General features: G+C 38.6%; 1 protein-coding gene across 1 annotated transcript in view; it reads left to right on the forward strand.

Annotated features, from left to right (window-relative positions):
• Positions 1-13,326, forward strand: part of NUS1 (NUS1 dehydrodolichyl diphosphate synthase subunit) — a 36,713-nt gene extending 23,387 nt beyond the window's left edge. Inside the window, exons 4-5 of the mRNA XM_047734688.1 lie at positions 6,326-6,425; positions 10,510-13,326. Of these exons, the coding sequence (XP_047590644.1) occupies positions 6,326-6,425; positions 10,510-10,600 (191 nt within the window). The 3' untranslated portion in view covers positions 10,601-13,326. The remainder of the gene's footprint in view (positions 1-6,325; positions 6,426-10,509) is intronic.
• Positions 13,327-16,058: the final 2,732 nt, after the last annotated feature.

The following is a 16,058-nucleotide window of genomic DNA, read 5'->3' on the forward strand; positions in this document are numbered from 1 at the left end:
TTTTGGGTGCAATTGTAAATGGGATGGACTCCTTAATTTCTCTTTCTTCTGTCTTGTTGTTGGTGTAGAGAAATGCAACTGATTTCTGTGCATTGATTTTATATCCTGACACTTTACTGAATTCCTGTACAAGTTCTAGCAGTTTTGGAGTGGAGTCTTTTGGGTTTTCCACATAGAGTATCATATCATCTGCGAAGAGTGATAGTTTGACTTCTTCTTTGCCGATTTGGATGCCTTTAATTTCCTTTTGTTGTCTGATTGCTGAGGCTAGGACTTCTAGTACTATGTTGAATAGCAGTGGTGATAACGGACATCCCTGCCGTGTTCCTGACCTTAGCGGAAAAGCTTTCAGTTTTTCTCCATTGAGAATGATATTTGCGGTGGGTTTTTCATAGATGGCTTTGATAATATTGAGGTATGTGCCGTCTATCCCTACACTTTGAAGAGTTTTGATCAGGAAGGGATGCTGGACTTTGTCAAATGCTTTTTCAGCATCTATGGAGAGTATCATATGGTTCTTGTTCTTTCTTTTATTAATGTGTTGTATCACATTGATTGATTTGCGGATGTTGAACCAGCCTTGCAGCCCTGGAATAAATCCCACTTGGTCGTGGTGAATAATCCTTTTAACGTACTGTTGAATCCTATTGGCTAGTATTTTGGCGAGAATTTTTGCATCTGTGTTCATCAAGGATATTGGTCTGTAGTTCTCTTTTTTGTTGGGATCCTTGTCTGGTTTTGGGATCAAGGTGATGCTGGCCTCATAAAATGAGTTTGGAAGTTTTCCTTCTATTTCTATTTTTTGGAACAGTTTCAGGAGAATAGGAATTAGTTCTTCTTTAAATGTTTGGTAGAATTCCCCCGGGAAGCCGTCTGGCCCTGGGCTTTTGTTTGTTTGGAGATTTTTGATGACTGTTTCAATCTCCTTACTGGTTATGGGTCTGTTCAGGCTTTCTATTTCTTCCTGGTTCAGTTGTGGTAGTTTATATGTCTCTAGGAATGCATCCATTTCTTCCAGATTGTCAAATTTGTTGCCGTAGAGTTGCTCATAGTATGTTCTTATAATTGTCTGTATTTCTTTGGTGTTCGTTGTGATCTCTCCTCTTTCATTCATGATTTTATTTATTTGGGTCCTCTCTCTTTTCTTTTTGATAAGTCTGGCCAGGGGTTTATCAATCTTATTAATTCTTTCAAAGAACCAGCTCCTAGTTTCGTTGATTTGTTCTATTGTTTTTTTGGTTTCTATTTCATTGATTTCTGCTCTGATCTTTATGATTTCTCTTCTCCTGCTGGGTTTAGGGTTTCTTTCTTGTTCTTTCTCCAGCTCCTTTAGGTGTAGGGTTAGGTTGTGTACCTGAGACCTTTCTTGTTTCTTGAGAAAGGCTTGTACCGCTATATATTTTCCTCTCAGGACTGCCTTTGTTGTGTCCCACAGATTCTGAACTGTTGTGTTTTCATTATCATTTGTTTCCATAAATTTTTTCAATTCTTCTTTGATTTCCTGGTTGACCCATTCATTCTTTAGAAGGATGCTGTTTAGTCTCCATGTATTTGGGTTCTTTCCAAATTTCCTCTTGTGATTGAGTTCTAGCTTTAGAGCATTGTGGTCTGAAAATATGCAGGGAATGATCCCAATCTTTTGATACCGGTTGAGACTTGATTTAGGACCAAGAATGTGATCTATTCTGGAGAATGTTCCATGTGCACTAGAGAAGAATGTGTATTCTGTTGCTTTGGGATGAAATGTTCTGAATATATCTGTGATGTCCATCTGGTCCAGTGTGTCATTTAAGGCCTTGATTTCCTTGTTGATCTTTTGCTTGGATGATCTGTCCATTTCAGTGAGGGGAGTGTTAAAATCCCCTACTATTATTGTATTCTTGTCGATGTGTTTCTTTGATTTTGTTATTAATTGGTTTATATAGTTGGCTGCTCCCACGTTAGGGGCATAGATATTTAAAATTGTTAGATCTTCTTGTTGGACAGTTCCTTTGAGTATGATATAGTGTCCTTCCTCATCTCTTATTATAGTCTTTGGCTTAAAATCTAATTGATCTGATATAAGGATTGCCACTCCTGCTTTCTTCTGATGTCCATTAGCATGGTAAATTCTTTTCCACCCCCTCACTTTAAACCTGGAGGTGTCTTCGGGTTTAAGATGAGTTTCTTGTAGGCAACATATAGATGGGTTTTGTTTTTTTATCCATTCTGATACCCTGTGTCTTTTGATTGGGGCATTTAGCCCATTAACATTCAGGGTAAGTATTGAGAGATATGAATTTAGTGCCATTGTATTGCCTGTAAGGTGACTGTTATTGTATATTGTCTCTGTTTCTTTCTGATCTACTACTTTTAGGGTCTCTCTTTGCTTAGAGGACCCCTTTCAATATTTCCTGTAGAGCTGGTTTGGTATTTGCAAATTCTTTCAGTTTTTGTTTGTCCTGGAAGCTTTTAATCTCTCCGTCTATTTTCAATGATAGCCTAGCTGGATATAGTATTCTTGGCTGCATGTTTTTCTCGTTTAGTGCTCTGAATATATCATGCCAGCTCTTTCTGGCCTGCCAGGTCTCTGTGGATAAGTCTGCTGCCAATCTAATATTTTTACCATTGTACGTTACAGACTTCTTTTCCCGGGCTGCTTTCAGGATCTTTTCTTTGTCACTAAGACTTGTCAATTTTACTATTAGGTGACGGGGTGTAGACCTATTCTTATTGATTTTGAGGGGGGTTCTCTGAACCTCCTGGATTTTGATGCTTGTTCCCTTTGCCATATTGGGGAAATTCTCTCCAATAATTCTCTCCAATATACCTTCTGCTCCCCTCTCTGTTTCCTCTTCTTCTGGAATCCCAATTATTCTAATGTTGTTTCGTCTTATGGTGTCACTTATCTCTCGAATTCTCCCCTCGTGGTCCAGTAGCTGTTTGTCCCTCTTTTGCTCAGCTTCTTTATTCTCTGTCATTTGGTCTTCTATATCGCTAATTCTTTCTTCTGCCTCATTTATCCTAGCAGTGAGAGCCTCCATTTTTGATTGCACCTCATTAATAGCTTTTTTGATTTCAACTTGGTTAGATTTTAGTTCTTTTATTTCTCCAGAAAGGGCTTTTATATCTCCCGAGAGGGTTGCTTTAATATCTTCCATGCCTTTTTCAAGCCCGGCTAGAACCTTGAGAATCATCATTCTGAACTCTATATCTGACATATTACCAATGTCTGTATTGATTAGGTCCCTAGCCTTTGGTATTGCCTCTTGTTCTTTTTTTTGTTGTGAATTTTTCCGCCTTGTCATTTTGTCCAGATAAGAGTATATGAAAGAGCAAGTAAAATACTAAAAGGGTGGCAACAACCCCAGGAAAATATGCTTTAGCCAAATCAGAAGAGATCCTGAATTGTGAGGGGGGAGAAAGGGGATAAAAAGGGGTTCAGAAAGAAAGAAAGAAAAAAAACTATTAAAAAAAAGAAAGCCGATAAAGAAAAAAATATAAAAAGAGGAAAAAATATATATTTATTACATAAACTATTTAAAAAACTTAAAAAAAAAGAAAATGGTAAAAGTTAAAAAAAATTTAGCAGAAGAAGAGAAAAAGAAAAAAAATTGAAAAAGAAAAAAAAATTAAATTAACTGCAAGGCTAAAAAATCATGGGGAGAAAGCCATGAGTTCCGTGCTTTGCTTTCTTCTCCTCTGGAATTCCGCCGTTCTCCTTCGTAGGTGAACTTGGTCCTGGCTGGGTTTCCCGTTGATCTTCTGGGGGAGGGGCCTGTTGTAGTGATTCTCAAGCGTCTTTGCCCCAGGCGGAGTTGCACCGCCCTTACCCGGGGCCGCGCTGAGTCATCCGCTCGGGTTCGCTTTCGGGAGCTTTTGTTCCCTGAGCGCTTTCCGTAGAGTCCCGAGGACGGGAATAAAGATGGCGGCCTCCCGGTCTCCGGCCCGGAGGAGCCGAGAGCCCGGGGCCCCACTCCTCAGTGCACCCTCAGAGAACAGCGCCAAATGACTCCCGTCACCCTGGCCTCCGGCCGCGCTCCGAGCTGACCGAGCCTGCGACCGGTTCAAGGCAACCCTGAGCTGAGAGTCACTCCTCGGCTCTGTCTCCGCAGCCGGCTTCCCCGTTGTAATACCGGTAAGCTCTGCGACACTGAGACACCCCTGATCCTTCTGCGACCCTGCGGGACCTGAGGCCGCGCTTACCCCGCCTGGGCTTCACCCCAGTTAAGCCTCTGGAACGATGTCCCTCAGCGGAACAGACTTTTAAAAGTCCTGATTTTGCTCTGTTGCTCCGCCGCTCGCCGGGAGCCGGCCCCTCCCCCCGCGGTCTATCTTCCCGTCGCTTTGGATTCACTTCTCCGCCAGTCCTACCTTGCAGAAAGTGGTTGATTTTCTGTTTCTGGAATTGCTGTTCTTCTTCTCTTCAATCTCCCGTTGGATTTGTAGGTGTTTGCAATCTTTAGATAAGCTATTTAGCTGATCTCCCGCTACCCGAAGTAGTCTCAGCCTGCTACTTCTCCGCCATCTTGACTCCTCCCCAGTCTTAAGATTTTTTAAACACAAGATGATGTTGTCTATGTAATGTATAAAGATGCCAACTGCTATCTCTGCTCAAATTTTCTATTTTTTATTTTATTTTTTAGTCTGACTGCCTGTGTCTGTCTAGTTTTATGTGTCAGATTATGATATACACACTGGTTGTGCTCAGTTTGTAAGGCTTCCCTGATTTCTGTGTGATGTGAGAGTGCATTCAGAGTTGCCACAGTTCTCAAGTCTTCTTGGCTGTTTGTTTTCACTGGGCTTTCTTGATGCCCTCTTTCCTCCTTTGCATGTATGCAGTTTCCTGGTCAGCTGTGGGTGTGTGGAGAGCTTATCTGAACCCTTGTTTCTGGGATCTTCCTGGTAAATTTCTGACCATTATACTGCTTGCCCTCACTGGGGTACAACATCAGGCCAACAGGCTGTGGCTTTTCCTCATTTGTTCACTTCTGAGTTTTCCACTTAACAGTTGGCAAAACCCTAGGTTTTCATCATCATCTGCCCCTCCCCCCCAATCTCCAGTTCCAAACTGAGTGTATACCTTTTGTCTACAAGCACCAAATCTGCTAGTTTTACTCTGAGCCCCATCCTGGTAAAAATGTGGTGCTCTCCATTTGACTGAGGGTAGAGGCATGGGGAGTTGGACCATTCCCAGGCAGGAGACAAGGACCCTTACCACTGCTCTTACCTGACGCTCTGGCTGGTGTTTTGTTTTGTTTTGTTTTCTTGTTATTAAAAGAATAATTGTCTGCTTCTGGCCAGTACCCAGTCCCCTTAAATGTTTGGCTTTGTCCAGTTTTATATGTTTTTTATGGGGGAGGATTCATCACCTTCACACTACCATTCGTGAGAAGTTCCTTCTTGCCATTTTTTATTTTATTTTTTTAAACTAAAGAGAATTTGCTTTTTACCAGGCCGAGGAATATATATTCTTCTTAGTCCACTTACTTTACTAATATGGACTTTAAAGAAACTTCGTTACGGAAATAATTCTTTATTACTGCTGGATGAGCCTGTCTCATCTAGTCTCCTTACTTATCAAATGAAACAACTAAGCCCTGGGGAGGTTATGTGACCAAAAGTTAGTGGCAAAACTGAAGTTATTAGAAACTGTTAGAGCCTGGGTCTCTTGGATTATAGCATCTTTTCTGTTCTACCAGTGACTACTTTAATTTTTTAAGTACTTGCACTATCCTTATCCCCTCTTTTTCTCAAACTAGGTCTTGTATGGAAACCGGGTTGTGAGACCAAGCGGCCATGCCTTTGTTGAGGCCGGTGTATAGTGTTTTCCCTCCCAGGGCAAGGGCTCTGGAGAAAACATTTATACTGGATATCTGGTAGCTGATCTTTGTGGGTCCTTAGCTATAAAATGGGTATTGGGGAAGGAAGTATAGTAGTTACTTTTATAGTTCCTTTTCATATCTGAAGTTATATGAGTCTATGAACTTACATGATTCTGTAAGCATTTGTGCCCCCAAAGCAGTGTGCTTCCCAGAATGCCAGGAGAACTCTTATGTTGAAAGATGGATGGGATTTGGGGGCTACCTGTAGGGTTTAGAATGGGAGTGGGGTTACCCCTTCTTAACAAGTAATCAGTTCAGTTAAATGGTCTTTAGAGAAAACTTTGACATATGGAAATAGCATAGATATTAAAGTATATGTTGGGCAGTGTGGTGGGGGTTGGATAAACCCTCTAAAGGAAACACCCTCAGAGCATAAAAAGCCAATTTGATTAACAGAGTTTGCCTTCGGTCATTTTATTTGTAAGCAATGCATGTTAAATTCCTGTTTATTTCTTTTTAAGGTTCAGCTGGTTTTCCTGATCCTGATTTAGTATTGAAGTTTGGTCCTGTGGACAGCACGTTAGGCTTTCTTCCCTGGCACATCAGATTGACTGAGATTATGTAAGTAATTAAAATGTGCTGACTTTGATTCAATCCAGCAAGTGTTTCTCGAGCCTAGCACTGTACTAGGTATGGTGATAATTCCCAGAGACAGACAGTATTGCTCCTTTCTCTCAGGTATCTCACAGTATCAGTGGTAAGATAAAGACATATGTAGAGGACTGACACAAGAGAGTATGCTTGTGCAAGTATTTGGTACCGATACACATTGTCATAGGAGACCAGGAGGGAGAGATACCTCTGTGGGCCAGAGTTGTTGGTTTTACAAAAAAAAAAAAGATGTAACTTGCTCTGGGGTATGTATGTAAAATGGATAGCATTTCTATAATTAGAAAAAAAGGTGAGAAGTGTAGGGGATGATGGTAGGAAAAGGAAGAAAACCTGGGAGGTGAGCAATGAACATCTTGTTTTCAAGAAATAGGGAACTGGTTGTACCAGAATGGAGACTTAGCACTATAGCATTAGATGGTAGAATAATTGATCCTTGAACAATGTGAGTGTTATGGGGGCCCCCGTATGCAGTCAAAAATCTGCATGTAACTTGACCCCCTAAAAACTTAACTATTAATAGCCTACTTTTGGCTGGAAGCCCAACTGAATAACACCAATTAATACAATTACTGTATTCTTACAATAAAGTTAGCTAGAGAAAAGAAAATGTTTTTTAAATTATAGGGAAGAGAAAATAAATTAATAGTACGATACTGCATTTATCAAAAAATACCTTTGTGTAAGTGGACTTGTGCAGTTTAAACCCATGTTGGTCAGGGGTCACCTCTGTAAGGTGTAAACACATAATTTGGGGGTATCGATGCTAGGAAGGCTTTAAATACCAGCATAAAGAATATGTATAACAGGGGCACCTGGGTGGCTCAGTGGGTTAAAGCCTCTGCCTTCGGCTCGGGTCATGATCTCAGAGTCCTGGGATCGAGCCCCGCATCGGGCTCTCTGCTCAGTGGAGAGCCTGCTTCCTCCTCTCTCTCTCTCTCTCTGCCTGCCTCTCTGCCTACATGTGATCTCTGTCTGTCGAATAAATAAAATAAAAAATCTTTAAAAAAAAAAAAAAGAATATGTATAACAGTTTTGTTTTTGTTTTTTTTTTTTTAAAGATTTTATTTATTTATTTGACAGACAGAGATCACAAGTAGGCAGAGAGGCAGACAGATAGAGAGAGAGGTGGAAGCAGGCTCCCTGCAAGCAGAGAGCCAGATGTGGGGCTCGATCCCAGGACACTGGGACCATGACTTGAGCCGAAGGCAGAGGCTTTAACCCACTGAGCCACCCAGGTGCCCCTGTATAACAGTTTTGACAGGAAGTAGGAAGCCACTGAGCCTGTGGATAGCATGAAGTGTCTGATTTTAAAAGATTTGTTTGGCAGTGTGTACTAGAGTAGATACAGTTTGGGAAAGGAGGAGGTAGATGAGTGGAAGTCCATAACTATGATTTAGGAGATCATACAGTGATGAGAATGAAATTCCTTGTTTAGAAGAGAGTTGGCCAAACTTTGTATAAAGGACTAGGTGGTAAATATTTCAGGTAAGTATGTGGGCCATACAGTCTTGAGCTACTCCTCTCTGTTGCAGCTGCTCAACATTGGTAGTGTAGCTAAGCAGCCATGGATAGTACATAAACAAATATGTGTGACTCTTGAAGTAAAACATAAAACAGTATTCACAAAAACAGGTGGCAGGCTCTTGGGCTGTATTTGCTCACCCCTGATTTTATTTATTTTGTTTTAAAGATTTTATTTATTTATTTGACAGAGAATGCCAGTGCACAGCAGACGGAGCAGCACAGGGAGAGGGAGAAGCAGACTCCCCACTAAGCAGACTAGAAAGTCAAGGGAACATTGATTTTTGAAGAGAAAATGTTGAATTCAAGGATAAGTTGTTTTTGAGGCCATAGACTATTTAGTGGAAACACTTAGGAGAGCAGGTGAAGATGTAGAATTGGTCCATGGATGAGAATTCAAGGCAAAAAAAGGATATTTAAAGACTGACAGTACCTAGGAAGTAGTAGTAGTTGAACCAGTGAGAATAAAGGAAGTTTCTCAAGTGTATATAGAAGAGCACAGTACCGAGGTATCTTTTGGTCTTTTAAGAAATGCTTCAAGTTCAGGGGCAGGACAGGGAAATGGTTTGTGGAATCAGAGGGCAGAAAAGAACACATAGCATGCCAGGCAGAAAGAGCTATAGACCATATGATCCTACCTCCTTATTTTATAAGTGAGGAGAAGGGGGAAGAGACATTGCTCTTATTATTACTTGTAATAAAGTGGAATTAGAACCTACATCTCCAAACTCTGGGTTTCCTTGTGATGGGTGTCTATTTCTCTTATTTCTTTTTCTGAGTTTGGGTTTTCTGAGTTTGATTTCAGGTACCTTTGGGTTGGGCTCCAAGAAAGCTAGGAGTGATTTCTTTTGAAGTTGAGCATGGTTTGGAGGGAAGCTTGTGTTGTAGAACAGATGGATCTCCTTTCGAATCTTGGCAATGCAATTCAGTAACATGACTTTGGATAGTTGTGTAAGCTTCTCTGTATTTGTCAAATGGGTATTTTAATAAGAAGTTGAGGATTTAAGTCTGATAACGGATATCAGATACCTAACACGTAACAAACTTTCTCATGGATTTTTGTACATATTTCTGTCCTAGTTCTGTGTCACATTATATTGAGGTCTGCTGCCCATCCGACTGGAAGCACTGTGATGTCTTAATGTCTTAATTATGATATGGAGAAGGAGATGGAGGAGAATGGCAAGACCACTTTGGAGGCACTGAGGGGTAGTGGCGCTGAGAGATTTTTTGAGGAGTGATAGGAGAGGAAGCCATTGATAGGATAAAAGAGAAAGACTTAGGATAGTGGGTTGTTTGAGGAGGATGTCTGAAGGATGCTTCAGCAAGAGGAGGGTCGCTGACTTTGTCCTTTGAGGAAACCTTGTGAGCTTATTACTGCAGTAAAGTGAATAAGATAAAAGTTTGAGGGCAGAGATTATTAAGAGATAAGGAAATGGAGGGAAAGGAGACTTCTCTCAGAATTTTGGGTAGTTAAAGGAAGGGACAAGATTGTTAGTCAATTGTATTTCAGTAAAGCCAGGGAAGGCAAAAGGAAGGATGAAGAAAGCATAGCTTTGAGCACCACACAGTCAGGCCAGCAGTTCGTTCATGGTAGTTTGCCCAGTGGTGCATGTGACTGGAACTCTGAATGTCTTTTGTACTGGTGTTTGGCTCTGGTACAGTTTGGAATTTCCAAAGCCTCACAATAAAGCTGTATAAATTAGAGAATTGTTTATGTTAATTATTGAAAATTATATTTATTTAAAATAAAGGGGAACCCTCTAGCTGTATGTTCAGTCTGCCTTTAAAGTGTTTGTCTTCACATCACACTCTAATTGCCTCTTTGAGCAATTAGAAATGGTAGAGATAAAAACTTACTGGTTGCTCACCACATGGTTTTAACATACAGTCATAGAAGGATCTGTGCTGTTCTGCCAGTGTTAATCCTGGCTTTCATAAATTGTTCAAGTAGTACTGGCTATACTCTAACAGAAAGGAGTTCTTCTTCTTCTTCTTTTTTTTAAAGATTTTATTTATGTATTTGTTTATTTGAGAGAGAGAAAGAAAGAGAGAGAGCGTGCGAGCGCGCATGAGCAGGGGGAGGGGCAGAGGGAGAAGCAGACTCCCCGCTGAGCTCAGTGTGGGGCTTGATCCCAGGACCCCAGGAGTATGACCTGAGCCACTACCCTCAATGCCTCAGGAAGGAGTTCTTAAAGTGAATTTGAGTGAGATTCTTTATAAATAGATCTCCAGTTTTACATTAATTTAGACTTAGGCTTTACTATACATTCTGAATCGCTATCTCAAAATACAAGTTGCTCTTCTTATGGAAAGAAGGAGAGAAAGTTTTTTACTTGGACTGTTTCACAGTGAGTTTAGCAGTCATTTAGTAGAAAAGGTTTGACATACCCTACACTTGTAATGTACTTTCTTTTGTCCTTAACTTCCTTTGGGTCATTATCCTTCTGGTTCCCCGACCAAATTACAGTATACCATTTAATTGCTTTTTTCCCCTGTGCTTTCTTTTCAGCTCTTTGCCTTCCCATCTGAACATCAGTTATGAGGACTTTTTCTCTGCCCTTCGTCAATATGCAGCCTGTGAACAGCGTCTGGGAAAGTAGTGATCCCTGGCTGCGTAATTTGATTTCAGGCTTTTGGAGAAAAGACCCAAGTGACTCTGATGTTTACAAAGCACCTATGAAACCCTGTACACACCTAGTTCATAATCCTCATAATTTATCAACAAACACAAAAAAGTGTCTTACTTGAGAGTAAGAGTATGTGTGAGTATGAGTGCGTGTGTGTGTGTGCGCGTGTGTGTTTGTGTGGAAATAAATTTATAAATGGGGGAAGTATTGGAGAAGGAAAGACGTAGACCTGCAGTTTGAGCAAATAGCCGCAGTGTTTTAGGAGCTGAAATGTCAGATTTAAAGGTTTCAGCCTCCACTACTTCCCCATTTTTGTGGGGAGCAGAGGGGGTGACTAAAGCTATTTGGTTGTTGTGTTGAGGGGAGGGGAATAATTTTTGTTCAGTCTTTCCTAGTGACCAAACTTAATTTTTAAGAATAATATATTGACTTATTAAATGGAACTGTTTTGAGCTCGAGGAATCTCCAGAAGAGTGGAGTTCTGTGTTGGTCACATGTTAAAAGCGCTTGCTCAGCGTTGGAGCAGAGGGCATACCTATTTCAGATATCCGTCCATTTTCATCTCATTGTAGTTGAACAGTGTGACTTCTGAGGGTTGCTCTGGTGTCTGTTCTGGGTTGTGAAGATCATCTGAAAAAGAACTCTCACTACATTGAAAAGCAAAATTTTAAAAAATTTACATACTGTATTAGAAAGTCAAAAATTGAAAAAGTTATAATCTTAAAAGTAAAGTTGGAAAATTTCCTAAAATAGAGAAGAAGTAATTTCCTTTTTCATTTGGTGGGCAGCGTGTGCCCAAAGTTGGTTTAAAAAATATTTCCATTAACTATTTTTATTTAAAATAAGCATTTGAGGGAAGTTACCAAGGCAGCTCTTTTCTTCAAAAGTAGTAACCTGTTCCTCTTTGGAATAGCATATTTCGGGCCATGTTAGTACCCAGGATTTTTACTCATTTTACTCTAAATCCTGATGGTGACTTTGCCTAAAAGAACTTTAAGTAAGACTGAGGTCTGTGTGGGTAATAAAATATTACCAAAGTCCACAAAAGTAATTTAAATTAATTTTACATGTTCTCTTTCATGACAGAGAATAGCACTGGTTCTGTTATTTTTTAAATGAATAAGTGATTTTTTGATAGGTGTTTAATATTTCTTCCCTCACTGCTGATCCTTGGACAGAAACCAGTCTTTATATTTGATGGACTGTTTTCAGAAAAATCTTAAGTGTATAATAGTTGTCTAAAACTGTACGTTTAGAATGGAGCAGCTTAAATACTAGGTCTCAGAAGTCTGAAAAATAGCAAAGAAGACTGGGTTTGGAAAGCAAGGTCTGAAGTTGCTTGTCATATTCTGAAGCTATGAAGAATAAATGTTTCCACTTTGGATTACAAAACCCCATTTATGATTTTAAAAATTACACTTGAAATAAAATGATTAAACTAAATTTTGGTCCAGTGACATTACTTTGCACTTCATAGTCCTTTGTACATTATAAGACTTTTTTTTTAAGTCTTAATTTATTGCTGAAAGTTTTTATGTGAAACTATAGCCTATCTCTGAACTTTACTAGACAATTTCTGATTTCTGTCCCACTGTACTGTGATCCATGTTCTATTGAGGCTTTTTTGCCTTAGTTTGAGACTGAATTTATGTCCTTTATAAACACGATATGTGTCTTTTGTAAACATTCTGGAAAATGTATGGCTTTAATGAGTTAAATTTAATGGGCCTGATTGAAGGGAAGACATTTATTTGTTAAAATGAAGTTAGTAAAAAAAAAAAAAATTACCCACTGGGATATAGCCAAAGCTGCTAAAAGTTTAATGGTTGAGTCTTTGTACCTTTCTCTTTCCATTTCATAACAGTGTAGTATTTAGTATTACACATCACAATAAACCTATAACCTGTTACCTGAGTCTATTCTAGTCCTAGGAAGAGACCCTTAAAACAAGTTGCTAAAGATTCTGAATTCAGAGAACAGGCATTCCAGATCCTTCTCCTAAGGAGTTTAACTTTAATATCAGTCTCCACAACTTGAATGGCATTGGTCATTCTGTAATTCCTGCCAAAATCATCACAAGTTATGTATCATCAGGGCTCCCTTTGCACTCCCAAGAAGAACCGATAACCTTAAAGAAAACTGTTGTTTGTCTTTATGTGTACTCAAGGTTTTTGTCTTTGCATTGTTTCTTCTTGACACTCCCCACAATGGAAAAATCACTAAACCAACTTTAAGGATGGCAGCTTGGAGCATAGCAAAAACGTGGAGTGTTTGAATTCCATTCCCAATTCTGGTTGTATTTTGTTTCTTAAACCTGATTACTGTTACAACAAAGTTTGAAAGCTGCTTTTGATGTGACTAGCAAAATTCTGGCATATTGGGACTAAGGCTTAAGAATACCTATCTCTGAGAGGAAGGTGTTACAATGTTAATGAACAGTGCCAAATACACTGTGCGTATCTACAATTTAATCTTTGAATGTATGTTACTTGATTAGCTCCCTCCTTCTGTGTGATGGTACCATGCATAGAGTTAAATCCTTGTGGTGTTTTGTATGACTGTAGACTTTGGCAACATGTAAATAATGTGTAAAGCAAGTTTTTATGATTGAGGAATCAAATTTATTGAATTTTATTATTGAAAGTTGAAACTTAACATGTATGAACAAAAACAATAAAAGAATATACTCTTTTCATGGACTATAGTAGTATGTGAATGCTACATTTATTCTAAACATTTAGGGCCTGAAGAAATTTACTGAGAAACTCATGACTAGATAGCAATACCTTTTTTCTTTTCTTTTTTTTTTTTGGATGGTATGTTCTTGATTGAAATGTATTCTCAGGTTAAACATTTTTTACCAGATAAAACATTTGCAGTCTTAATGGTATTTGCTTCTTGCTAGATAACAGCAAGATAAAATTCAGCTTTGCCATTGTTAGAGTTCTCAAAATTCCAGAAAAATTAAAATCTAAATTGATTTTTATTGAGTATGGAATGCCAAATTAAAAACATATATGTGTACTCTTTTAAGAAATTTGACAGTCCTTGTTAAGCTAGAAAATAGAATGGTAAGAACCCTGATTTGTCTTGCTTTGCACCTGACTTCTAATGCATAATTTTTATATGAGATCAGGATTTTCAAAGGGTACATTTTAACTTCTGTTAATAGGAAATGCATTTAACAAAAATTAGGAGGCGTTCAGTATAGTTTGAAATAAAACCCAGGAAACAAGATTAATGTCCAGTTGTCCAAGAATCCTACTCGATAGGCCATAAACTTGATGAAATTGGTGAGAAAAGGGGAGTACAAAAAGAATTTTCATACGGTTTTAGAAATACACATTAATTGTTAGAAAAATAGAAAATTCAGAGAAGCAAAAATAAAGGAAAAAAATCTCTAATGCCATCACTCATTGGTTACATTTTTGGTGACAATCCTGAAATTTTTTGTACTTATATTTGAAAAAAAATGAATTCTACTGTAAGAGGCTTAATAAAGAGATTCTTTTTAAGCCACAAACTATAAATTGAGAGTCTTGCCTTCTGTTTTGTATTTAGTTATTGTGTCTGGAAATAAACAGTCACGTGAGCACATGAAAAAATGTTTGGAAGAAATTAAAGTCCATATTCAGTTACCTTTAATTAGTATTTAACCTTGTTCTAAGTTTGTTCTTGTTCTTCTTTACACTCCTCATTTTTACCCTCCATTTGTCTTATAGAGATTCGGGACCTAAAAATAAATTTTAGCATCCAGATTCATACATCCTGATGAATGCAAAAAATAAAAATTAGATATACTCCCAGATCAGACTATTTGGATTATCTGCCACTGACCATGTTTATACTTTCCCATCAGTAATAGTAATATTTAAGTTGATTTAATGAGGACAAGGAAAAAAGACATTGTTTGGCTCAAAGAATATGGAAAGCCTGAGCTAATGAAAAGATCTGAATGTAGGTTAGTCATTAACAACATAGTTACACTTGTATAGAGTATCTGATATTTCCATTCTGAAGTTAACTTCAACTGCTACATCCTATGGATTTGGATTGATGAAGCCCCCCCTCTTTAATATGTATTTTGCGGTATTATTCCTCAGTAACTTATGCATAACTGCCTTAGATTTCTTATTTTTACAAAATGAAGTGGAGAAATAAATAGGGGTAATAGTAATCAACTGTTTTCACCAGAGAGGGACCAATATTTTAATTAGATTTCAGATAATTAGAAAAAGGGATGGAAGAAAAACCTGGAAGTTACCTAACTGGAGATGTTTGACAGCATTTGTCTAGTGCTGAGTTCTCAACTGGAGTGATGACACCCCCCTGACAACATCTGACAGAGACATTTTTGTTTGTCACAAGTCAGGGAATACTACTGGTATCAAGTGGAAAGAGGCCAAGCTAGGGGTGGTGATGGATGGTGTCCAAAATATGCTATAGCACAATTTTAAACAATTTGAGTTTGTTTAGATTTGAATTTATAGATGAAATAAATGCTCACTTTTATATACATAGTTTCATTATGTTAAATATATAAACTTTTTTCTACTCATGAGTTCTAGTCATTACTTTCACATTTTCCCTTGACATTTTGAGACACCAGTTTTTTTTTTTTTTTAAGATTTTATTTATTTATTTGTCAGAGAGAGGGAGAGAGAGCAAGCACAGGCAGACAGAATGGCAGGCAGAGGCAGAGGGAGAAGCAGGTTCCCTGACGAGCAAGGAGCCCGATGCAGGACTCGATCCCAGGACGCTGGGATCAGGACCTGAGCCGAAGGCAGCTGCTTAACCAACTGAGCCACCCAGGCGTCCCGAGACACCAGTTTTCTAAAGCATGCCAGCTTCTTGTCTAAGCTTAATTGAAAGAAAGCAGTGTTTTCTGAAAATGGTAAAAGTTTTACCCACATATGATGTTACAAGAACTCCCATGCTTCAGATCACCCACTGTATAAACATCGAGGTAGCAATTTCTTCCTTCATCCTGCAGGTAGTTGATTTCCACATTACAACCACTTAAACTGTTCCGAAAAATGCTTGTACTATATCCTATGCATGTTTTTGAGGTCATATTTCCAAGAACAATGACTAAACATTGTTAATTTTTTTTTTATTTTTCACCCTTTTTAGTATTCTGAAAGTAATAGTGAAGTGGCTTCAGTCTAATGTGATTTTCCTAAATATTACCTGTGATTCAAATACGTAATTAGAGTGCTTCTCACAAAGAGATTTTGGTTGGCCTGGAGAAAGATGTCTTTTCTGAGGGATAATTACAGAGAAATAAACCTGCTGACATGGGATATATATGTGTCTGTGAAACAGTCCTGACAAGTCTGTCACTTACTTCAGAGTTTGAGATGCAACACCAAATATAAAGCATTCAGGAGATTTAACAGGAATGCACAAAACATCCCCAGGCAGATGATTT

Source organism: Lutra lutra, chromosome 6 (genome assembly GCF_902655055.1).
Source record: "Lutra lutra chromosome 6, mLutLut1.2, whole genome shotgun sequence".
Taxonomy (NCBI): Eukaryota; Metazoa; Chordata; class Mammalia; order Carnivora; family Mustelidae; genus Lutra; species Lutra lutra.